The 26,006-nt window shown below is 33.9% G+C and overlaps 1 protein-coding gene across 2 annotated transcripts in view; it reads left to right on the top strand.

Annotated features, from left to right (window-relative positions):
• The window catches only part of ABCD3 (ATP binding cassette subfamily D member 3), a 76,906-nt gene that overhangs the window by 29,745 nt on the left and 21,155 nt on the right, over positions 1-26,006 (top strand). Inside the window, exons 2-10 of one of the 2 annotated variants that reach the window (XM_045847100.1) lie at positions 1,137-1,173; positions 5,119-5,217; positions 8,977-9,065; positions 13,095-13,164; positions 16,085-16,182; positions 16,538-16,661; positions 19,269-19,325; positions 21,287-21,429; positions 24,189-24,258. In XM_045847100.1, the coding sequence (XP_045703056.1) occupies positions 1,137-1,173; positions 5,119-5,217; positions 8,977-9,065; positions 13,095-13,164; positions 16,085-16,182; positions 16,538-16,661; positions 19,269-19,325; positions 21,287-21,429; positions 24,189-24,258 (787 nt within the window). Of the gene's footprint in view, positions 1-1,136; positions 1,174-5,118; positions 5,218-8,976; positions 9,066-13,094; positions 13,165-14,746; positions 14,817-16,084; positions 16,183-16,537; positions 16,662-19,268; positions 19,326-21,286; positions 21,430-24,188; positions 24,259-26,006 lie in introns of both variants that reach the window. The other variant, XM_045847099.1, reaches the window with a different exon arrangement.

Raw genomic sequence — 26,006 nt, 5'->3', positions numbered from 1 at the left:
CCCTCTATTAGGCACGGAGATAAGCCACCCCGACTCCCCTTCAAAGAAGGTCTAGTCCCAACTGTGAGGAGTGCAGACCAGGTAACCCCTTCTCCCCACACTTTAGCATCTGCCTTAGCTGCAGAGCTACCTTCCTAATGTCATGACCTCCCTGGAGCAGCGTGCATTTATGCACTGAGCAAGGAAGACAGAATAAAGACCTGACCATTTTGGCTAATCACAGAGCACTCTGATAGACAGTACTTGGTGTGACAGCTTCCCACCTGGTTGGGTGAAATTTTGTTGGGCCTGTATCACAGTTTAAATTCTGCCCAAACTTGCTTTTGTTACCTTCCTTTCCCAGGTGTTGATGCCCAGTAAACATCTGTGCTCCACATAGCACCTCACCTATACTTAGGAGAAGCCAACCTGCAATAGCTCTTAATCTCATGGAACTAATTTATTGGGAGGAAGTGTACATTAAATAAGAGATTTGAAATGTGATCATAACATAAGGTGCTATGGTGGTATATTATAGACAGAGCCTAAGCCTGGTCATTATATTGTTTAGGGTGGTGGCCTGGATCAGTAGTTAGGCCTGGGCTGGCACCAGACTAACTACTCTGAGTAGCATGAATCTTGGACATACTACTTCCTCTTTTCCAAGCCAGTTTTTTCATTTGTTACGTGGGAATGGCATATCGTCTCTCATCCTATAGGCAACTAACCTGGGATTACTTGCATTGCTGGGAAAGGATTCCCAGCATCAAGAGAGAGGGTTCAATGCAGACATTTTCAAGGCCTTGCTTGCATCACTGGGCTAATGTCCCATGGGTGAAGCAATTCACATAGTCAAATCTTGATTCAAGGATGGAGGAATAGACCCCACCTCTCTGTGGAAGAATTTGAAAAATAAGTGTGAAAAATTACTAACATAATGCCTGGTAGTAGTTAACATTTATTGAACACCTTCAGTAAATTATACCTATTTACTGAAGGTAACTGTACTATTATACTTAATATATTGTATGTATGGTATGTGAAAGAAGAAATATTTGGAGAATATGATATATTCTTTTGATATGTTAAAACAATTTTTATGATGGGGGAAGTTTGCAAATAAAGTGCTTTCTTTTTTTTCTTTTTTTTCTTTGCAGTAAGAAAAATGGAAAACCACCACTACAGAACAATGAGGTAAAATTTCAAATCATTAACTCTTTGGAATTTTATGCATTTATTTGTTTTGTTATACAATTTTGAGTTAGGACAATAATCATAGAATTTTAGAATATGGGGGACTTGAATGTCACCTGCAATCTGCTAGATATTACAGGACTTCGTTCTGAAATGGGAATCCTTGGTAGGTGACTTCTAGTATTTACTTGAATTTGTTCATTTGTTGGAGACTACCCAGGAGGCAGGTAACTATATTAGTTCTAGCCCATGATGAGGTTTATCTTCCCTCTGTGGGCACTTAGTGATTGACAGTTTTGTCTTTTGTTGCAACACAGGACAAGCCTGCTCTGTTTTCTCTGATAGACTCTCATACTGTTTGAAGATAGTTGTATCTTCCACATCGTTTTTTTCCATGCTAAACAACCCTTATGTTTTCAACTGTTTCTCAGGTGACAGTTTCTGATCCTTTTTCAATTCTGTATTTATTCCTCTGGACCCATACTCATTAGTTTCTCTAGACATTGTATTTAGTATAGAATGTAGTTGACCAGACAAAGTCTGACTGGCATCTCTTAATCTTTTTTTTATGGCTATGTTTTATCCAGATGTGACTATAACCACTTGTAGCAAAATCTGGTTTTTATTTCTCCATTAAGGGCCACTAATTATGTAAGAAACATCAAATTCCTTGATTAATTTTTAATTGTTATTAACCTTTCAATAAATATCAATTGAGCTCTTCATACATGCCTGGTATTGTTTTTGGCTCTGGCTGTGTAGCAGTTATAAAAGTAAGTGGAGCTTACATTGTATATGCCAGCTAATACACTAGTACGATACCCTCAAAAGGAAGAATATTAGAAGAGCTTGACATAACTTATTCACAGTAAATTCATGCTGGCTTATAGTGGTGTTTCTTAAGTATCCCAAATCTTCCATATTAATATCTATTTTCTGAATATTCTAGAGATGGACATTGAAATTTTTGTTCTTTAGTTTCCATAATCTTTTCCCCAGGCTTTGAAAAAATGGGACCAGATGTGTTTATCTCAAGTTGTCTGGTATATCTCCATGTTCATAATTTCTTTCCTTTTTTTCCCCATAATTTCTCATATCTAAATTATATGTGAATAATCAAACTTTTGTTGATTTACAAGGGGGGGCAAAAATCTGGAATTATCTTTTGGAGGGCGGGGCCCCTGTAGTGCAGGCTTCCCCCTCTAGGTAAGTGAGTGTTCTAGGAACCCATGTCCATCAGTGTACCAAGTAGTGTTGTGAGAGGCTATATTTGGCTTCAGTGAATTTTTTTTGAAGACTCAACATGTTTGCCCATTTCATGATGGGTGATTTCGCAAGCCCACACTATGCTGGAGATCAGCAGTTTTTGACTAAAAACAAGCTGCATGTTCAGCAATTTTACCCACCATCCCTATTCACCCGATCATGCCCTGAGTGACTTTTTTTATGTTTCCCTGGATGAAAAAAGTTCTCAAAGGGAAACTTTGTTGATGTGGAAGAGGTGCAACAAAAAAAATGGCAGAAGCACTAAAAGGCATTAAAAAATAAGTTAAAAAACTGTTTTGAGCAGTGGAAAAAATGTCTCCATAGGTGTATTGCATCCAATGGAGAATACTTTGAAGCTGACTGAAGTTAAAACATGGAAGAATAAATGCACAATTTTTTATAAATAAATTCTGGGGTTTTTTTTATTCACCCCCCTCAAATATCAAACCTTAGACTCCTATCTATTGCCTGCATATTATATCTGTAAGTTCTAGGACATCAGTGAAATTAGTACAGCTAAGTTCATTCACTTGTTTTTTAATTTTTTTGTACAATGTTTTTAGCATATACTTATTTGCTGATCATATTGTATGAGCAAGATAAATTTAGGTTAGATTAAATGATTGGCCAAAAGAAGATATAAGGCAGTATGTACAATGATACCACATCTGTAAAATTTATTAGGGAGATACACACACATGCACAATTATACATATGTGCCAAAATGAAACCTGGTTGGGTATATGCTAGTTATCACAGTTGATTTTTTTTAAAGATTTTATTTTTATTTATTTTTAGAGAGGGAAGGGAGGGAGAAAGAGAGTGAGAGAGAAACATCAATGTGCGGTTGCTGGGGGTCATGGCCTGCAACCCAGGCATGTGCCCTGACTGGGAATCGAACCTGCGACACTTTGGTTCACAGCCCGCTCTCAATCCACTGAGCTACACCAGCCAGGGCTCATGGTTGATATCTTTAAATGATAGGTGTAGGCTCCTTATTTTTGCTAATCAGAATTTTCTAATTTTTTTCAGTGAATATGTTTCTTTTCTTTTTATTAGCCTCTTTTTTAATTTTTTAAATATTTTATTTATTTTTTAGAGACGGAAGGGAGGGAGATAGAGATAGAGAGAGAGAGAAACATCAATGTGCGGTTGCTGGGGGTTATGGCCTGCAACCCAGGAATGTACCCTGGCTGGGAATCGAACCTGCGACACTTTGTTTCCCAGCCCCGCGCTCAATCCACTGAGCTACACCACCCTGGGCGAATATGTTTCTTAATGAGGAAAGCAATTAAGAAGGAAATTTTTTTCCAACAGAAATTTGTTACAATCTGTTGTAGGATGGGGTGGGGTGAGACAGTTTTCATAAGACATGAGATTTAAGAAGGAGAAGATTTATTACAGTTAGAAAATAGTATAAAGAGATACTTGACTTGATTTTAAAATACTTTTTCATTTAATTTTGTTGTAATATACATGGTATAAAATTCAAAACACAGAAAGGTAAACACTGTGCTGGGTTTGGTGTTTAGCATTCCCATGTGTATTTTTATACTTTTGAGTATAGGTATGTATATCTCCACAAAAAATATAAGTAGAATTATTCTGCATTTTGAAAAATTATATAAATTGAGTCATTATATGTATCATTCTACTTTTTTCCAGCATGTGTTTTAGATCTGTGTTGATAGCTGTAAATTAATTTAACTGCTCTATAGTATTCTGTTGTTTGAATATATGCTGCTTCCTTTATACAGTTGTGTAGATTTTTACATAAATTTACCATAATGTTTGTAATATCCTCTGTTGATGTACATGTAAGATTTTAACTTTATGATATAAATATTGTGCAGGTTATTGTTTTCACTTATGTGTTTAAGCATATAGGTAAGAGTATTTTAGAATAAGTCCCTAAAAGTAAATTTGACGAGTCGTTTTATATTTTATAGTCAGTGTACATTTTACATTTGATATATGCAACATAATAGTTGTACTGGTTTTCATTTTCCCCAACAATATAAAGGAATGCTTACACTCTTTATCAGCACCATATGGCCTTTTTATTTTATTTTATTTTATTTTACTTTATTTTATTTTATTTTTATTTCAAAACAAACATCTATCTTTTTCAGTCCTCATTCATTTCACCTGTCTAAGTGATGCATTAATAGGAACTTCTCAATGCCCTTTGACCTTGTTGCCTCCTGAATATTAGCTACTTTTTTTCTGGTTGCATTATCTATCACTTCAGCTTCTTTAGTGGTCTTTATCTAATGGGTTGTTTGCTTTTTCTATCATTTACATGTTAATTTTATAGCATCAAAGTGGTTTGATGCTTTAAAAACTTGTCTTTGAATTTATGAAGAAGAGAATGAATTGGCAGATTGCATATTGGAAATGCTAAATGATAAATTTAGGAATTGGAAAGTTTCCTATAATTAATATTAGGGAAATTCACGTTCAAGATTTCAAAAACAAAAAAAATAACTTACTGTTTTTGGTAATAACCTGTTTTGTTGAAAATGTGTTTGAATATGAAGAGCAGTACAAGTCTTTGTTCTTTAAATGTAGTGTCATCTTGATAATTGTTTATATTGACTTAGATGATACATGGTTCTTTAATCTTATTTGTTCTAGATTTGTTATAGCTATATTAAAAACTTTCCTTTTTTAATGTAGAAAGAGGGAAAAAAAGAACGAGCTATGGTGGACAAGGTATTTTTTTCAAGGCTCACACGGATTCTTAAAATCATGGTCCCTAGAACATTTTGTAAAGAGGTAAGTCTTACGAAATTATGTTAAGTGTTAAACTTTAAAGGTTACATGTTATAAGAACAAAAATTATAAAGCAAAACTACAGGTCAAATGTTTTCAACTATAGATAACGAAGATTACTAAATTTTTGTCTTAAATCATTGTCTGTCATGCAAGTAAGTGCCCTAGTTATTTAGTGACAGTTTTTAAATAGTTTTTTAATGTAATACTATTTTATTATTTTATGTGACATTCTAGAGTACTTTAGTGCAGCTACTGTAAGTGGTGTTGCTTTATTATAATATAATGAAAACAACCTTAAATTTACAAGTTTTATTTTATTAAGATGTTAACAAGTCACATTGATAGGGATTATATTTAGGGGCTGCTACATATTTAACTGAATATGTTTTAAAGATACCAAAATGATATCTAAAATTTTCAAGTATTTTCACGAAGTGAGCTAGTTGTTGGAATAAAGTTTTATTATCCCTTTCTTTGCCCTTTTATCTGTATTTGATGTGTTTTTAATTATTAAAAATCTAATCACCTCAATATTCTCCTTTTATTCACTAAAAATACACCTTTGACTCTTTCTTCCTCCTGTCAGTCACCTATCCTTTCAGTCACTGGGATCTGGCAACTTTTTCTTCTAAATATTCTTGCCCTCATGTCATAGTGTTCTTTAGTCAGTCTCACTTCAAAGACTCTCCCCTTCTAATCTTTTCTGCCAAATTTATTTTCTTCAAACATAGTATGTTTCCAGTTGTTCAAATTTAAAAAAGCATTTGCCTTATAATCTATTAATAGCTAGAAAAGATAAGACACCTCAAAGCACTACAGTTCCCGGTGAACGCCCCTCCAGCACACTGGACTGCCTTTCCTTTCCTCTCACTTCAAATCGTGTTGTGGTTATTCCACCCTTAAGAAACTCTAAAACATAGTAATAGTTGTTTATTTCTGGCTAGAGATAATATGTGTTCTTTGAAGAAAAACTGAAAATTGCAGATAGATACTTTTTCTTCCTGGTGCTTGTTAGCCTCCCACTCAGAGAGGACTCATGTCATTATTTTTTGGTGCATAGTCTTGTGTGTGAGCACATAATAAAAATGGGGTCACACTGAAACTTTTAAAATTTGCTCTCTCCCTCATATAGGGTGGGGCAAAAGTAGGTTTACAATTGTTTGTATGGAAAATAACAATAATAGTTAATAAACAATAATACAAGAGTAAACTATTTGATGTACTCACAACTGTAAACCTACTATTGCCCCATGCTGTCTTTTAAATGTTTTTTTTTCCAAGTATTCTTGAGTTTCTCTTAAATTAGTCTCTTTCCATTTCTACTGGATTATTATAATCTCTTAATTGGTCTTTTTGCTTTTTCTCCTTTTCTAACTAGTCTTCTTTCTAAAACCCTAGTAAATATATTTTGCTTATTTTTTCTTATAGGGTAAATCACATCCTGACTTTGACCTTCTTTTCAGTACCCTCTGCTTAGAAGGTTCTCTGCTGTTTTTCAGTCAGAGTGTGTGCTGTCATGGCATCACGTTTATGACAGCCTGACCCCCACCCCCAACAGAAACAGATATGTTTTAAAAAAAAAACCTTGATGTTCATTATCTTCTTGTGAAGGTTTCCCATGACTCTTCAGGCACAATTCGTCATTTTTTCATTCTATAACCTACCTGACTTCAGAGAATCCTTATATAAAATACAAGCTTTTCTGGAAAGATTTTGTATTATTCCTCTTACCAGTTAACAGCATAATGCTTATTTAACTGCCTATCAGGGATTTGCTGACCATAAAATGAATGTGAGACATTGGATAAATATCTGGGTGTTAGTAAGGAGGTAGAAGAGACTAACTTGGCCAACCTCCCAGTTTTGTTTAGGTGAAGCCATATCACAGAGTAATTATAAACCAGTTTTGAGCAATATAAAAATCCAATTTTAACCCTGGTTCAAGAAATTGAAATAAATGCCTGTAGAAATCACAAAAAATTGGTGGTAGAGATGAACTGATTTATGAAATCACCATTGTTAGTGGTGATTCTAACAACATCTTTTATATAAAGGCATTTCAGGACTGTCAGTAATAAAGTTTGCCAGATTTTGCTAAAGTGAGACAAGTAAACTTGATACCTTCTTTAAGGATAAATTAAGCCAAGAACATAAAATGAAGAAAAAATAAACTATTTTTGTCTAATGTTACCTTTATACCTCAGATGATTAATTTATGAGACTGTATGTGAGGTCTGAATTAAAAGTTAACTCTACCATTAAAGTGACATATAGACAGCATTCATTAAAATTAACAGATCTTTCTATTGTCAATTGAATGCCTAACTTTGAGATGATAGGATAGGATAGAAGATGGCATGTTTCTTCCCAGGAAACATGGGGGTGGCAGCTGTCACAGCACAATCACAGATTTTCTTTGACACTGTCTTCTCTCTTATGGCTTCATTTACTCTATGTTTATGACTCCCTGCCTTGTCTTTCACTTAAAGGGCTGTATTTTCACTACCTTCACCTTTTCATTTTATTGTTTTTATTTCATCACATTCTTTATTCTTTTGTAGACTGGAAGGTTATAATGACTCTATGCTATATAAATAAAACATTTACCTTTTTATAAAACAGTATTTGTTTTGCAAAAATTATGTATTAGATACAGTTGTCCCTCAATTCTGTAACTTTGAAATTAAACACATTCTCCAAATGTCCTGCCTGTCACACACCCTCTTCCCTGACTTTAGCTTCTATGTTACTGTCATATTTTTCCAATTTAGAAAGTTTAAGGTCATCTTTGAATGTCTGCTAGAGCCTGGAGGGTAGATTCTCATTTTGCACAGAGAGATGATTGATTCCTAGCCAGCCACTCAGCTCCTCATCTCTTTCCCCTTGATAATCCATCTTGCACAGCATTACTTCAGTAATGTTTCCTAAGCAACACTTTGCAACATTTTGTTCTACCCAGAAGCTTTTAGTATTTTGATATGGCCTGTACTCTGCTGGATATGCCATGCTCATAATTCATATGGTTTTAATCCATTTCTTATTTTCCATTGAATTATTCATCTTTTTTACTCATAGTCCTCATTCTTTCCTTTGTTTTACTTGGTTTAGTTAATATATTTCTAATATCATAACCCTCTTTTGCTACCCCAGACCTCCCATCTTGTTACTTAGCACATGAAGTAATGCAAATATACCTACATTGGTCTGTTTTCTTATATTTTTAAAAAGTGTAAATCTTGCCTTAATTAACTAAAATGAAAGCCCTGTGAGTGCAGGGGCACTCTTAGAGATTTTCCTGATAAACTGAACCAAATTTATTCCACTTAGCTAAAATTTTAGGCTTCAATATTTGTTGTTTAATTGCATACTGACAGTTTTATTATCACTTTTCTTTATTAGTCATATATTAAAAATATAAGACAATCACAATACACGGTGATTCAGGTAATCAAAGTTATACGGCTAGTTTCTGCCATTGACTGATTTTATGAAGGCAAGTCATTTGACCTGACTAGGATTCACTTGTGAATTTTGGATAGGAAAGTTAGAATAAATTATCTATAAGGCCTTTTCCATTTATATTTAAAATTTTTTTAAGTATATTTTAAAATTTCCTATAGGTAAAATGTCAGCCAACTGTATTAAAGCTAGAATAAAGCCTTAAATTTAGAAATAACAAACCTTTGCCAAGGTAATGTGTTTTTTTTTTTAACTTTCTAAAATGCATTTATTTAATTTACTATACCTGGTTTATTTTAGACAGGTTACTTGATACTTATTGCTGTTATGCTGGTGTCTCGAACGTATTGTGATGTTTGGATGATTCAAAATGGGACACTCATTGAAAGGTACTTTTCTGTTCACCTTCCTCCCATATGTATGAAATACTAATTTGTCTCATACTTAAGCAATATCTTAATGAGCAAGATTCTAAATTAAGTGTAAGTACTTAAGTCAAATTATGTCTCCGTTCATTTACTTGGAGACGAACTCTGTGATAGGGATGTACTGGTGACGGGAGGGACCCTCTCTGCATCAAGTCCTGCAGAGTGGATGGTTTGTAGAGGATTAGAGACAAGACAGAGGAAAATTAAAATGCAGTATAATAAGTGCTTTATTGGGGGTTTAAAAAACTCACCAATTGGATGACTAAAATTAATGAGATAATTAGGAGGAAACTATCAAAGCATATTAGGGTATCACATTGAAAATGTTTATTAAAAGGAAACAATTCTTAGACATTTCTTTTAGTTTCTGAAGTTAGTGTTTATAAAATTTTTTCATTATAGTCTTTCTACGTGTTAATTATTAATCATTGCAGTTGATAATTTTGGACCCCAAAACAAAAATAACGTCTGTTAATAAAGAATTTATTCCTCAGGATACCAATTTGAATGCCAGAATAAAAATTTTCTTGGAACTTTGTTTGCTGGTCTGCAATATTTTGTCAGAAAATGTCTTAAATACTCAGTCTAAGATAACTTTTGAATGACAGCACTTAAAGCTTTAAAATGTGCCCAAATTTTGAAATAAAGAATTTTTTTCCTCATATCCTTAATTTGCTTCTTATGGGATTTATAGGACAAGGAAGAATGTTTTACGCACATGTTTTCTGCCTCACCTGTCTAGGAGAGTATAGGTGATCTGCATAGGCTTAAAGCCCTAACCACATGCTTCAGAATGTGTGTAAATTGTGTAGGCTCCTGTATTCAACACAGGTCTCTCTGACACCTGTGGTTGGGCCTGGGCCTTTTAGTTTTAATCAAAGTAATATATGAACAGCTTCAAAAATAATATGTGAACATAGCTTAATGTCAATTAGTCTTGTAGGCGTTAGTCACAGACACAGCAGCCAGGTGCACCATTTCTCCCACTCATAGTTGTCATCCCTGGAGCCAGTCACTTTCTGTTCTTTTTGCTGTTTCATCTGTCATTTTATCTCTGCATTTCAGTGTAACATACTTGTGTTACTGTTTCTAGTTTTAGAGAGTATATATTTATTTGCCTACTTTGGAAGATGAGCATTAACTCTTTTATACTCTTACCCACCCCCATGCTTATCCTTTCGGTGTTGTTATATTGCAGTATTTTGTTAAATCAGAATTTATTGTTTACATGATTTTGACTGTTGTTTACAGCTGAACCACATGGCATATATTTTGGTAGTTTCTTTTATATACAGCCTTTTGATTTTCCTGACATTTATAAAGTACAAGGTTTTGTGTGCTTTAGTTTTTTGCCTACTTCTTACTAATTCAACTCAAGTTTATTGATAACACAGTAAACTCTCCTCAATACTGTAATATCGTCAAACACATGTGATAATCTATTTATTTTTACTATTACCACCCACCCCATGCTTCTTGTTAGTTTCCTGTCTTCCTGCTCTAATCAGGATCAATTGTGCTTTAGACCCACTAAATAGCAGTTGTGTTTGAATTTGCTTTTATCACGATCTTGCAGATTTCTTTCATGTTTCTCTTCCGCATTAAATAACCTGTTTTCTGGATCTTTTGCTTCCCTCTTTCTCAGTTTACTCTCTCATTTTGGCAGATACAGTCTTTTTCTGAGAAATGGTGCAAAGGAAATACATTTTTGAGAGCTTTTAGATCTGATAAAGTCTTCTACTCGAACACTTGATTGATAATATAGCTGTGTTTATACTTTCCAAGTTGGGACTTACTTTTTGTCAGATTTTGGAAAATACCACCCTGTTGCTTCTGTAGAACTCATTGATTCTCAACCTCGGCTGCAGGATGATTAGAATCTCTGGGCAATTCTGAGAATTAATGACTGGGCCCACCCTGGGTATTCTGATTCAATTAAACATTACTTTTTGAAACATCCCAGGCGATTCTGATGTGCAGCCACAGCCAAAAACTTTGTACTAATCACAGTTCCATATGGGTGGTGGGGCCAGTTCCCTTCCTGTTGCCCTTCCTCAGCAGCAGATCTGTTTTTCCTTCCCTTTGGAAGCTTTTACGGTCCTTTGTTATTGATGTATTGCTGGTGTTTGGGAAACTTACTGAACGTTCCTGTGATTTCTTCTTTTACTCATTGTGCTGGCCATGAGGTGAGCTCTTTTCAGTCTAGAAAGTCATTCTTTGTTCTTCCTCTCCTTTTTTTTTGTATTCTTTTCCTGGAATCCTTAATAGTCTACTGTTGGACCCCCTGGATTGATCATCTGATTATGTTATAATTTCTGCACTGTTTTTATTACTGATATTTTGTATTCTAGGAAATTTCTTTTAATTTTATCATCCAGTGAATTTTATTAAAATTTTATTTCTAAGAGTTATCTTTTTGTATGAATGTTCATTTTTGTAGCAATCGCTCTTTTAAGTCTGGACTTTTTATTTCACTCCCTGCATTGTTTGTTTTCCTTTATGATCCTTTGTCACTCTTGTTAGAAGTTTTCCTCAAGCAGTTTGTCACTCCTGGCTGTGTATTCATATTTAAAAGAGAAGGCCTAAAAATCTTGTTAGAAGCCAAGCTGAAGGCTTGTTGAAGGTCTAGTCTCCCAGGATTTGTAGGCGTTTGTGGTGGGAGTGTGGTCAATTTTGTGTCTCTATGTCTTAGTGAGGAATCGTCTAATAAATTTAAAGAATTTCAGCATAAACATAATTGAAATGTTTGTTTATTGTTGCTAGCATATCAGCTTTAGGAGGATCGTTTTTATTGCAAAGTTCTATTTTTATGAGCTGTGTGTGCAAGTATTTGAGACCATTGTGTAATTAATGTAGAGAAGACATTTATGCTTCTTTACATTCTTACAGAATTACATACTTTTTTCTTTGATGGCTTTATTATAACATTGTTAATTACCTGTAGCAAAAATCTATAGATTACATCAACTGTGAGCGACATCATATTAAATACTTGTGTAGAATCTATCACATATTTTGTATAAAAACCCTGCATAATCATGGTATAGTATAGAAAATTAAAAGTTTTCCTCTTTTATTCAGATTTTGTGATTTCATGTTTTTGTAATCCAAAAGAATAGTATTTACTTTTCTAAACTGGAGATTTCCAACTTTGAGTAGCTGCTAATAAATATTTTCTCAAAGACCTACTGTCCTTCAAAAAATGCTTTACAAAGAATAAGTAGCATTAATTGGTGATGATGGACAGAGGAAAGTTATTATGTAGTGTGAGCCAGCTTGTAATTCTGCTAGAGTAATCAGCTTTTTGGGTACTGAGTTTTGAATTTTAGTTATGAACTATAGAAAAAATTAATAATTTAAGAGGTTATAAAAACATATTTTGATACAATTTAAACTTACAGAAAAGTTGTAAGAATGGTACAAGGAACTTTCTTATATTCTTAACCCCAATTCACCAATGTGAAATGGTAATTTTAAAGTTGATTAACTTTCTCCTTAATAAATATTTTTGAGTTTCTGCTATATAGGGAATATTTGCTATTTGGTCAAATTATAAGTTTTAAAATATTGTGAATCATGCTATGGAACAGGTTTATTTGAAAAATGTTCACATTTCTCTTACTAGTAAAGCTACATTGTGAATGGGTTTATCTGTGCTTTCCATTTTGCCTCTTTCAGAGTAGGACTAGATTCATTTATTTCTGCTATGATCCTTAGGGTACTTCATTTTAATGTTCTTTACATCTTTTAGGCTTACTTGTTAGCAGTGGCTAATGACTTTGGGGTGTGTGCAAATTTTAATAGGACAGACCTTGTCTTTAATGGAGGACAGCCCTTCTACCTTATTGCTTCTGTATGTAATCATCTGTATATAGCTCTCACCTATTTGGCTATAAGCAGCATCTTTATCTTTTATAAGATTCTTACATGTATCAAACGTAATAATGATTGGGGTTGCTATAAAATTATTCTTTATTATTTTTTTTGCAGTGGAATAATAAGCAGAAATAAGGCTTTATTCAAGAAACCATTTTTTAAATTTATAGCTGCTATTCCAGTGGTAAACCATTGCTGAATGATAGCATGTGTTTTACCAAAGTTTTATAATTTTGTGTGTTTTGCAGCTTGGGCAGCACTAAAGCACTTGGGTTTATGTAAAGTTTGGTTCAAACAATTTTAAATCTCTAAACTTTTGTTCTGTCTTAATTGCTTCTTGTCTCTAATATTCTTATTGTTATAAACAGCATTTTTGTGTGTTAAAAATTTTATTTTAACTTTTTTTCTAGTTCAACTTATTTTTTTCCTTTTAGCAGCTGTATCAAAATTGGACTGTTAATTTTTCTATCAGGCTAAAGTAACATTTCCCAAAGTATGTTGTGTGGAATGCTAATTATGGCAGAAGAAATGCTACATGCTGCACAGCCCCCTCAGGGAGTTACAATGGACATATTATACGTGAAGCACTGAGGTCTTTAATGAAGACATTTCTTAGCTTTGTTTAACCCAGATTTTCCTAAATTCATTTGACCATGGAACTTTTTTGCTCTAAAAGACCAACGAACATTACTTGGCATTATTACCTACTCCTTCATAAAAAGCAAATTTTTTCTCTATCATATCCCATTAACTTTGTGTGTATGTATGGAGTTAGGTTTAAATCATTTAGTGCAGTATTTTTCAAAGTACTAAGTATTTTATTTATACTTGAGAGTACTAATAAAGGTTATTTGGTAAAAGAATGTGTGATCAAGTAAATTATACCTTTTTACTAGAGGTGAACTCAGAGAGTCTTTACTTACATGATACAATGGTTTTCAAACCTTAAAAAAAGTGGAGGGACTCTCACTTTAAAAGTTCTTTATAGATATTTTAAAAACAGGTAAATATATAAATTAAAAACAGATTGAAAAAAGAGGAGCTGGTTTCATTGAAGTGTGTGAAAGACCTTGAGGCTCTGGAGAACCCTACTGATCTACGTTTTGAGTTATCTTCTAGTCCCATGGTTGGTAAAGTAGACCTGCAGGTCAAGCCAATACTACCTATTTTGGTAAAATTTTATTAGGATACAGGATTTTTCATTTTTGGCTATTTTTGCTCTACAACAGCAGAATTGAGTGTTTGTCCACAGAGAACCTATGACCCACAAAGCTTAAAATATTCACTCCTGGCCCTTTATAGTGAGAGCTTGATCTCTCATTAGTCTGTCTCTCTAGAGACTAATTCTACAAACATGTTCATACAGATGAGAATCAGAAAGTTAAAATATTTTAAAGATAAAGAAATAGTTTGTTTTGTCCATAGTAACCCATTCCTGGGTCTGCACAGTTAATTGTTTTGCCCTATAAACCCCTTCTGTGACAGCCTAAGCCTTTTTTAAAATTACCATTTTTATGAAGGAAAGAATTGGTTATTCTTATTTAATTTTTCCATTTATATAGATTGATTTTCAAGGAAGCTATTTAAAGTGATACAGTTTCAAAAATTGGAAAGATTTTTATAAGAAAATATTTCTTAACATGTTTTTATTGATTCTTTTGATTCAGTAAAAATTTCTAAGAGTAATTTTAGAGACTTACAGAAGTTTTCTTAATGTTAAATATTGCTTCTTTTGCAACTAATGCATTGCATGTGGTGGTTTGCAGTGGTATCATTGGTCGTAGCAGAAAAGATTTCAAGAGATACTTATTCAACTTCATTGCTGCCATGCCTCTCGTAAGTGGAATTCATTAAATTTACACAGGGAAAAACTTCATCCTTCTAAAATCTTTAAGGATATTTACCTACTAAGTTCTTTAAAGATTTATGATACTAAGTTCCTATTTTGAATTTAGTTTTATAATTTATAGTGGAATATTTCAATGTACACCTTTACACTAGATAGAAAAATTAAAAGGAATTATCTTTGGTTCAATTATGTGTATGTGGATGATACATATGTGGAATTTTTAAGTCAGGGTTTCTTGAATGTTTGGTATGTCCCACCAAGTGGCAGTGGTTCCCAGCCCACCCCACAGTGTGACAGCCAAAGCTCTTGTGGGGCAGAGGTCTCATTGTGGGGCAAAGTCACTCTGATTCGTGTTTATTGTTTTGGTCCACAGTATTATAGTGGATTGTATTTTAAGTTAAATTGGAAGTTATTATCTGAATTTATTAAAAACAAAGGCGAGCACTTGGCCTAATTATAAGTGATTTTCTTAGCTTGGCTTTTTATTCTATTTTATTGGCATTATAAGAAATTTAGTATTTTAAATGTGGGAATAAAAAGGAGGAGCTTGATTGTAAAATTCAATTAATTAGATTATATATCAGATTTAATAAAACTTGAAGGTGGACATTCATGGTTTTTAGACCTTTTAATATAAAAGTTTGAGATAAATAGCTTAGATATTAAAAATTGAGATTCAGCAGGAAATCAGTGTTTTCTTAAGAAAAATTTTATGTAAATATGACTTTGGAACTATGGAAGAATTAATTTTGATATAATGATGGAAAAGAGTACTAAATGTGACTCTAGAAATAATCTGGAAAATGGCATTAGTAGATATAAGACTTTTACTACTTTTTTCAACAAATGCAAATGCATTATGTATAGAATTCCATTGTCTGGGATTGTAACACTGGTAGTAGGAAGCAGAAAATATAAACATAAAAGTCGGTACTCCTAAAAGCATGTCCTTTACATTAGACAGGTGACTTAGCTGTTTTTTGTGTACAAAGGTAGCAAGATGCTTCTTATAATTAATGATATTAACATATTCTAAAATTAAGTTCCAAGTAAAGTTTAACATCAGGATAATAGAGCTTTTGGTTTAGTATGTTCTCTGGTCTCTGTGTAAATTTTAAGTAAAACAACTGAATTATATAAATTTGAACTATTATAAAAATGATAGGATTTGGAGACATAGCCAATGACAGAGAAATAATTTATGATTTAGTAAAGAAATGAAGCAAAACCAATAATATGTGTTTGTTTGTTTTAGATTTCTCTGGTTAATAACTTCTTGAAGTTTGGGTTAAATGAGCTCAAACTGTGCTTCCGAGTAAGACTAACTAAATACCTCTATGAGGAGTATCTACAGTAAGTAATAACCTATTTTTATATTAAAAATACTTAAATTGAACAGTAATACCTAGCATATTGAGACATAGAAGTTTTTCTTTTTTGTTGGCTATGTTTTTCAAGAAAATTACCCTTAGACCCAGAAACATATAGCAACAGATTCTGTATTTAGAATCTGTAATTCTGGCTCTTCCATTAATTGGTAAGTCATCCTTCTTTAGAATTGCTTCCTCGACTTTAAAATAAATTAAGACAATCTGGGTCCTCTTCCAGCTCCAGACTTTTCTGTTTCTATTAATTTAAACTATGTGGGATAATGTGATTTTTTAAAAATATCATTTGTTTTAAATTTATTTTCTTATTACTATTTTAGAGCTTTCACATATTATAAAATGGGAAATCTGGACAACAGAATAGCTAATCCAGACCAGCTGCTTACACAAGATGTAGAAAAGTTTTGTAACAGTGTAGTTGATTTGTATTCAAATCTTAGTAAGGTAAGTTTCTCTCTCTTTTTTTAATTATTTGTTAATCTGTTGAATTTTAAATCTAAACAAATTTATGTAGAATTGATTTGATGGCTATAACATCATATAAATATTTAATGCTTTTATAAGAAAATTAGAGTTCTGGTTTTATCTGTAATTATTTAATTTTTAATATTACATTTATGAGATGCTTTAACCAAGAACTAAGAATTTTAGTGTCTCTTAAAGATTTCATAAGAAGATTTCAGGCTGATTTCAATCAAAGAACATAAATTTAAATGTTTATCTTTTGACCTGTGTACTTTTGGCAATTGTTAGAGATTGGCGCGCAATTTATGCTTTCAGTTCTACATCCATTAACAGACATTAGGCTAGCACTTCTTCCTGCCCATTTCTCTCCTTCAGTAGCTCTAAATCTATTAGATCATTTAAATAATAGTCAAAAACCTTTCATAAGGTATTAATTTATTTCAGTTATTTAATTACTGTTTCTACCCCTTCTCAGAATATTGCCAGGGCTCTTGATTCAGGTGATGGGCTTCCTTCCTGCTAATTTCTTCAGTTCTTACCTATCTCACTCATGTTATCTTATACCCCTTACAGCTTTTGCTACAGTCTTCTCATTAAGCTATCTTCTTTGCCATTACCGTCTGCATTGACTAGGACATGTAGTGGCACCTGTAAGACTGTGTGCACCGCACTCCCTACCTTCCCCCTTCATTTTAGACCTACCTTCCCTCTTCATTTTAGATGATGCTTCCTCTCCCACTTCAATCCACATGACTGCTCTTGGTCTGGAGTAGGAGGTTGTTTTATTTTATTTTTTATTTTTTTAGATGTTATTTATTTTTTATAGAGGGGGAAGGAAAGGAGAAAGAGATGGAGAGAAACATCAGTGTGTGGTTGCCCCTCACATGCCCCCAACTGGGGACCCAGCCCACAACCCAGGCATGTGCCCTGACTGGGAATCGAACCGGCAACCTCTTGGTTCACAGGCTCACACTCAAGCCACTGAGCTATACCAGTTAGGGCAGGAGGTGGTTTTAGACTGGACCATTTATAGTATTTTTGCCTCTGGTCATAACTGATCCAGATATTCACAGACAAGGGGGTTGTATTGTAAGACTAGGAATGCTCTGCTTCAAACATGTGGATGGAGGGAGGATAGGCAATTCTTAGAAAAGTCACATGTATCTATAAGAGCTTCACCCCCCAATAGGCCAAGATACCTTTTCACTTCATGCCAAACTTTGTTCTTTACTGAGTTCTCTAGAAGCCTTTGCTAATAACTGATTCCAAACTCTAGGAACTCTGACAACTACAAATTGTTCAGTAATTCAGCTTTCTTTTCTGTTCCCATTACCACATTTTAAAGTTTATTCTATATGCATGTGATTGTGGGGGAGGGTGTGTATAGATAAAATTTTTCATGTAATTCTGTAGGTTTGTAGTCTTTACATCCTCTCAGTTGAGCAAGTCTATAGCTCAAGTCTTGTCACATCTGCAATAGGATAAAATATCAAATTAATTGGAGTAGTGTTATGTACTATAATATATTTACTTTTTAACATTATCTAATTTTTTGAACTTTGACATATGTCATTATTTTATCAACTTTTAAATGTACTTGAATTTCACAAGTATGTCTAGCTTCTTGATAGTATTTATAAGACAAAAAGAAAAGGTTCACCTTAGTACAAGCCAATTAATAAACCAAGTCATCTATCCTAGTAGTGTACATATTAGTCAGTAAGTGGTGACTGTCAACTTAAGTGAATGAACACAGTTTGGGTTTCTTGGAAAACACTTCGAAAAACTCTTTTAGTATGCCCTGCCTGGGTGACTCATTTGTTTGGTGAGTTGTCCTGTACAACAAAAGGTTGTGGGTTTGGTTCCTTGGTCAGGGCACATACCCAGGTTGAGGTTTTGTTCCCTGATCAGGATCAAAAATAAGAGAGGCCACCTCATTAATTTTTCTCTGTCACATCTGTCTCCCCCCAATCAATAAATATATCTTCAGGTGTAGATTAAATTTTTCCATTTTTAAAGAACTCTTCAATTATTAACAAATGTTACCCAAATAAGTTCAATAAAAAGTAAAAGAAAAACCCCACTTTTAGTATGTCGGTTGAGCTGTCTCTGTGTGAGAACCTTAATGTATTGTTTTAGTTCTAGAAGTGTGAGTTTTATATCATAAAATTATATTCATAGATAGGCTTACTCAGTTACTTCAGCATGTAGATATTATGATAAAATAATAGAATTAAACAGTATTAAGAGCAGGAAGAACCTCTCATTTTTACAGGTGAAGATATATAGAAACCAGAAAAGCTGGTAGCAGATTTGGGGTTATGACCTGGGTCATTTTATTTAGTGTCTTTGTACTACCTTAGAAATTACTTAGTTACTAGTGGTTAATTGTCACAGAGGGAGCTACCTTAGTTGATGGGAAGTGATAAATGTTTTTCCTACTTGATAGTAGACATTGGTCAGGCAGTCTCCATTTTCTGTTTCTTGATAATAAGAACTGTATCTTTTATATATTGATTAATCTACTTGCTGTTACATTACATCTAGTTCCTTTTAATTTTGTACCTTCTAATACTTATTTTACAGCCATTTTTAGACATAGTTTTGTATATCTTCAAGTTAACAAGTGCAATAGGAGCTCAGGTGAGTTTACTTTTATTCTGCCTTTTAAATTGTTCTAATGCTAATTATGAATAGCTGGATGGCTTGTGAGAATTTTTTTATATCTCAAGAACATGTTTTTACAAGACGTTCTGATTAAGTCTGGTTATAAAATAATGCTGTACTGAGGATTCGAAAATTATTCTAATTTGACTTTTTACTTTTCCTTAAGTCAGATGCTTGGAAAACTTTTGTGATATTAATAACCTTAAGTATAGTGTTTAACATTGAACATACATGTACTTATTGTTGCAAAGTAATGACTAAAAAGAGATTTGGAGATAGCCATTTTAATATGAAATTTGAATGTTAAAATATCAGGAATACCTTTAGAATGGTGGCTGTACCAATGTCAAGACTATTTTAGGATAATATAAATGGTTGACTATCCCGTGAGCCTTATTACCCAGTCTCCGGTATTTGTGTTGGTGAGAATGACCTTTACCTTTCCTGTGTATATTCTTATTGGAATTTAACTTCAGTCATTTAATATGTAATGTTATTGTTATATATTTATAGCAACCATATAATAGTGTAGTTGGTTTATGTTTAAATATGTAAACATGTTGTACGTATGTACATTTTGTAGTTAATGTTAATAAACAGTTTGTATAGTGATTTTTTTGTTCCTTTCCAAAAAGCTGGGAAAAGCAGTTTTTAATTTGAAGTTTTTTGTCTACCTTCCTTTTTGCTATCTCATGACCAGATTTAATCATTACTATATCATGTTTTTGTTATAAGAGGTACATAGGCCTGATCCCTCTTCTCTGTGTTACAATTTTTTTACGGTACTTATTTGATTTTTATAATATTTCAACATATCCCTATTGAATATATATATCTCCACATACATTGAAGTATTTCTGTTATGTGATTCTGCCTTTCTTGAAGGTAGAAACTATGTTTTAGTTATCTTTTTACCCATACTTGTATAATTGTTAAAATGCATAGATTCAATTATAATTAATTTAAAAAATCTTGAATATATACACTGTGTTCCACACATACTGTTCTGTGTAATAGGAATGAAAAGATGAGTAGGACAGTTATTACAGGGAGGGATTATGATCTAGTAAAAGAGATAGATATTCAAACAATTATAATACAGAGTGCTAAATCCAATTATAGAAGTTTGAATAAAGTGTTTGGTGTTGGAAGAATTGGAGGTGCTATTTGAGGTGCTTTGAGGAGGATGAGTAGGCATTTGTTAGATTTGCCAGGGTTGCCAGACATATGAACAACTTCATTGAAGGGCATGTTCAGGAAACAATTATTTTAGTATGGCAGAACATAGTGTATATATAGAAATGAGGTAAGTAAGTGTCTGTGATGAGCTTGGAAAGGTCAACTTGAGGCTTGTGACTTGGGATGGTCAGTGGGTGATGAGGTCACTGGGAGCAAGATGTATGAGAATGGAAAGGCAGATGGAGCTTGCTTGGGGGGACTAAGCTTGAGGCTCTACAGAGCAGTGAGGTGAAAATAAATAGTACTTATTTGGAAAAAGTGTCAGATTTTTAGAGTGATGGGACTAGAGATGTAAATTTGTGCAAAAAGAGCTAAGGAAGAAACCTCAGAGAATATTAATATTCAAAGAGTAACTAAAAAGGAGATCTGAGTTATTGTGGAATCTTGAGGAAATATCAAGAAGAGTTCCATCAGAAGAGTTTCAGATGCCTTAGAAAGAGTGATGACTGCAGGTAGGAGTTTTAGGGGAGCATATTTAGGAGAGCTGGGAGGTGAGCGTCAGTGATGCACGGAGGAGTAGATAAGTGGCAAAAGCATAGATGTCCAGTGTCTATTTTTTTAGAAGAGAAACAAGGGGAAAAATTAGTCAAAAATCAACATCTCTCAAAGTCAAGAATTAACTATATAAATTGTGCATGTTGCTTTCAGATTTATTAGATATACTTGAACTCTGTATCTTTCCCTTGCAACAATAATAGGGCCCAGCAAGTATGATGGCCTATTTACTTGTTTCTGGGCTATTCCTAACTCGACTCAGAAGACCCATTGGTAAGATGACAATAACTGAGCAAAAGTATGAAGGAGAGTATAGATACGTTAATTCCCGGCTGATCACAAACAGGTAAGGAGAAATGTATTCAATGTATTTATCTGCACTAAAAATTTATTTTTATGGTTATTGATGTCACGTAAGTTGACTTCAAAAAGTCTAGTAACACTGTTACTGAAATTATGTGTGTGTGTATATTTACCACTTTTGAAAATACACATTTTGAAAGATACCAGTTTTATAATCCTTTTTGTAGATAGCCTTAACTATGTAGTATCTGATTCACCTCTTCATGTTGTTTACTGACTAATGAGTGACTAATTTTCTGTTAATTGCACCTTAAACATAGTCAAAATACAATTCAGATTTATTTATAATACTTAAAAAATTTTGTCTCATTGTGTCCCGAATATTTTTGTTTGAGACTGTGTTTAGAACACTCAGTAATTCAGTCTCCCTGCATGTGCCTCTCCTTATTTTCCAGATGTTTAAAAATCCAAACTAGGAAGAAAAAGTATTGTGCTTTGGAAGCAGCCTGACTCTTTTCAAAATCTGTCTCCTCCATTTATCTATTACATATTCAGTGGTTTTTGGCAAGTTATGTATATAGCTTCCCTCTTGTTTCTAATAGGCAGATAACATAGGGTTACTGTAAGGATGAGCATGAAATATATATAAAACTTACAGCACAGTTTTTGATATGTAACATGTGTTCAATAAATTTTCTCATATATCAATCTGTCAACCATAAGTCATTTTTAGGGTCCTAATATTTACTACCCTATAGGCATTTACAAAATTACTTAGGAAATTACTCTTTTAATAGTTCCCTCTTACTTTATCTCCTTGGAGTGCTAAAGTGATACCAGTTTTAAATAGGGTTTTAAATTCTAGGGAGGCAGAAGAATAGATGATTGAGTAGAGAGATGACTTGTGACTGAAATATGGTATCAGCTAGAATTCTTTCTATTGGAAGAAACAGAAAACCCTGACTCAGAGGTCCTAACAATAAAGACATTTACTACTTCACACAAGAACTCTTAAGATAGAGTAGTTCTAGGCCCAGTATGATCGGGGCTGTGATTCTTCTTCTTCTTGTTTAATTGTTGACACTATTACAGATGTTCCCCATTTCCCCTCTTTTGCTGACCTCCACCCAGCCCTGACCCCTCCTCTGGCTCTTTGATATTCTCCTTGGTCTGTTCTCCTTTGTACATTGCCCCTTTCCTCAGCCTAATTTTTCCTATAATCACAAGATATCAAAAGCAGTTCCAGATCTCATGAACTTTCCTTCCCTGCAAAAAGTCCAGAAACAAAAATGGGGCCACCTCTTCTGCTGTAAGAGAGCAAGGAAACTTTCCCAGAAGCCCTACAGCGGACTTTCTTTCACATCTCATAGGCCAGAATTAGTATTTGCTCATTTGTGCCTAAAGCAATTACTGCAAAGTGATGGGCTTAGACCATTTGGAACTCATCCTCGGTAGATGGGGTTGAAGCCATTACCAAAGCATTTGGATGCACAGAAAAGGATAGATTACTTTAAGAAGATTGGAGTTCTCTTAGGAGAAAAGATGAAGAAGAGAACAGATGTTGGATACGCAGCCATCAGTGCTGTAGGATGTTTTGTCTCTTCAGGTTTTAGAATAGGGCTAAAATGACTCAGTTTAGGAGACGTGTGGAATTTTCCCTCACCTTCCTCTATAGACTTAAATTTGCAGAGGAGATAGAAAGAAGTAAGAAAACTAATTGTAGGTGCAGAATTGTGTTTCTTAAACTGGGATTCTGATCCCTTGGAGCTCTGTATCATTGTGTCAGGGGATCCATGAAGCAGGTCAAACATGATACATCTTTATGGAAAGTTAATTTTACTCGAAAGGGTTGAAATGGGAGTTACCTTGTTTTTGTGAGGGGAAAGATACAGGTGTGTTTTGGAGTAGAATATAAAAACTATTAAGAGAAAAGAGACTAAAGAAATATTAGGTATTTGTCAAAGGCTGTTTTAACTGTGCCTTCAGGACTTCTGTGTAAACCTGTACTCTCTTCTGCTGTAAGAGGAGTTTGCTAGGAAAGTTTACATCATACTGAATAAAATGGAAAGGGTGGAGTTTAGGGTCAGATATGGTCAATTATAATCTCAGCTGTATGACTTGAGCAAATTTACTTACCTACACTGAACCTTTCTTCATCTATAAAAATACCCTTTCATTTCTAGTTAAGATTCTTGTGGCACTTGTGGACCCATTCAGACCAGCTTAAGAAAACGGAAGTTGTTGTGTGGATATGAACAAGAATAAGAACAATTATGCAGCTAGGTCTCCTGGGAGCTGGCACTGTGAAGGCATGAGGACCTACTTACTTTGCTTTTCTGTCTTTCAAAGGTTGTATGTCATGGCATCACTACCTATCTTTTCCTAGCTGTTGATTTCTCCTCTCCTTCCTACCTGACTCTGTACTCTATCTGTGATCTATGATGGCCATCTTAGCCATCCCTTCCTGCATATCATGGCGGCTTCCTTCTTATTCTTTATTCCGATTTCTGAAAATTAGCCCAGCACATTTTTTTCCAGCCAGATTACATATGGATATGCAACACATAGGCGCAGTCTAGTCTGTGATCTAGTCAGATAGGTATTTCTGTTTCTGTGCTCTGATCAGTTGAGCTAGGAGCTGGGTCTAGACCAAGTGTAGAACATGGCTTGAGTTGTACTTTATAAGCACTTCATCACAAAATGTCCATTTGAATAAAACTGTTTAATTGTAAAATACTGTATTACAGTAATTTTTAGGCTTGGGTAACATTAAAATTAATTGCTAAATTATTTTTTTAATAGTGAAGAAATTGCCTTTTATAATGGGAATAAAAGAGAAAAGCAGACAATCCACACAGTCTTCCGAAAACTGGTAAGATAACATGCGTGAGGCTCATGTATTTATGGAAAGATTTTTTTTGGCTTATTCCAAGATGCAAATATATATCTTTAATTTTAAGATATTTATTTTAAAAGCTATACAGGATTTTTATAATGTGTTTTCATAAAAAATAAGAGAATAAATGCTTTCATATCAATATGTTAAGTTGTCTAATTATAAAATGATAGATTCATTAAAATAATTGTCAGTATATTTTTACAGAGATTGAATAGGAGTCTTATTGATAAATTTAGTGATTCCTGTGGGAAGTTTGTTCCCATAGCATTCATGAAAACACTGTGAAGATTATTATTTAGAGCAGGGGTCAGCAAACCTTCTCTGTACTATCCTTTCTGTAAAGGACATGATAATACACAGTTTAGGCTTTGTAGGCGTTGTGGTCTCTGTTGCAAGTGTTCTACTCTGCCACTCAAATGTAGCTATCTACTATATGTAAATGAATGAGGGTGGCTATGCTCTGTTCAAACTTTTATTAACAAAAATAAGTAGCAGGCTAGATTTGGACCATAGTTTGCTGACCTTTGATTTAGAATATAAACATTGTGTCTTATGGAAACTGCATTTCACTTTTTATTGACTTACCACTTGGAAAATTTGAATTCAAGTAATTTTATTTATTATTCATTCCAAAGACATCGAGGGCCACCTAGGTGCTTGTGCTTGTTCCAGGTGCCAGTGTGTTAACAGTGGTGAACGTGATGGCAAATGTCTGTACATATGGAGCTTATATTTTAGTGGACACTGGTGAAATTAAATATATATTTGAAGTGATTTAAAACTATTAAAGTGGCCCTGGCTGGCATAGCTCAGTGGATTGAGTGCAGGCTGCGAACCAAAGCATTGCAGGTTCGATTCCCAGTCAGGGCACATGCCTGGCCATGGCCCCCAGCAACTGCACATTGATGTTTCTCTCTCTCTCTCTCTCTTTCTCTCTCTCTCTCTCTCTCTCTCTCTCTCTCTCTCTCTCTCTCTCTCTCTCTCTCTCTCCTCCCCCCTTCCCTTCCTTCTCTAAAAAATAAATAAAATCTTAAAAACTATTAAAGTGGCTATCATTTTAAATTATTTCATAAATTGGATTTTTGCCTTGTTTATATTTAACATGACTGAATTTGGTAGTGCTCACTAAAATGCTTTTAAGGAATTTTTCCAGGGGCCTGCTGTTCACCAGTCCACTCTTCACATGGCTTGGTTATACTTAACCTGTAGATTTCAGTCCCCAAATTTACACCTTATATGAGGCCTTGCCTTCTCTGATTAGTCCATCTGAAATGGCCTCCACCAGTTACTTTCCATTTTAATGATCTGTTTCTTTAAAAGCATATATTGCAATTTATAATTATGTTATTTGTTTGTTAGTTTGTCTTTTTCATTAGAATATAAACTCCATGAGCTCAGGGACTTTGAAGTACCTTCAGTATTGAGCATAGAATGTAACCCATAGCATTCATTGAATAAATGTTCCAGCCATTGTTCTTTTGCAGATCAAAGCAAGAGCAACTACCTTGTATTTAGGAAATGCACATTTTAGTGGAGGAGAGAATAAACATGTAAATAACTGGATGTTTGATGTGACTTCAGATGGTAATGAATTGGGATAAGTGGTAGAGAGTATGATGGAGGCTGTTGCCCAACTATTTTAGCTGGGATGGTAGGAAGGTCTTTTTTGAGGTCGCATTTCATCAGAAGCCCACTTGACGTGGGTGTGTTAGTCACAAAAT

This window comes from Phyllostomus hastatus, unplaced genomic scaffold (genome assembly GCF_019186645.2).
Source record: "Phyllostomus hastatus isolate PE091 unplaced genomic scaffold, TTU_PhHast_1.1 phas_contig_524, whole genome shotgun sequence".
NCBI classification, from domain to species: domain Eukaryota; kingdom Metazoa; phylum Chordata; class Mammalia; order Chiroptera; family Phyllostomidae; genus Phyllostomus; species Phyllostomus hastatus.
Note: the sequence above shows the minus strand (reverse complement) of the source record. Positions and strands in the feature narration are given on the sequence as shown.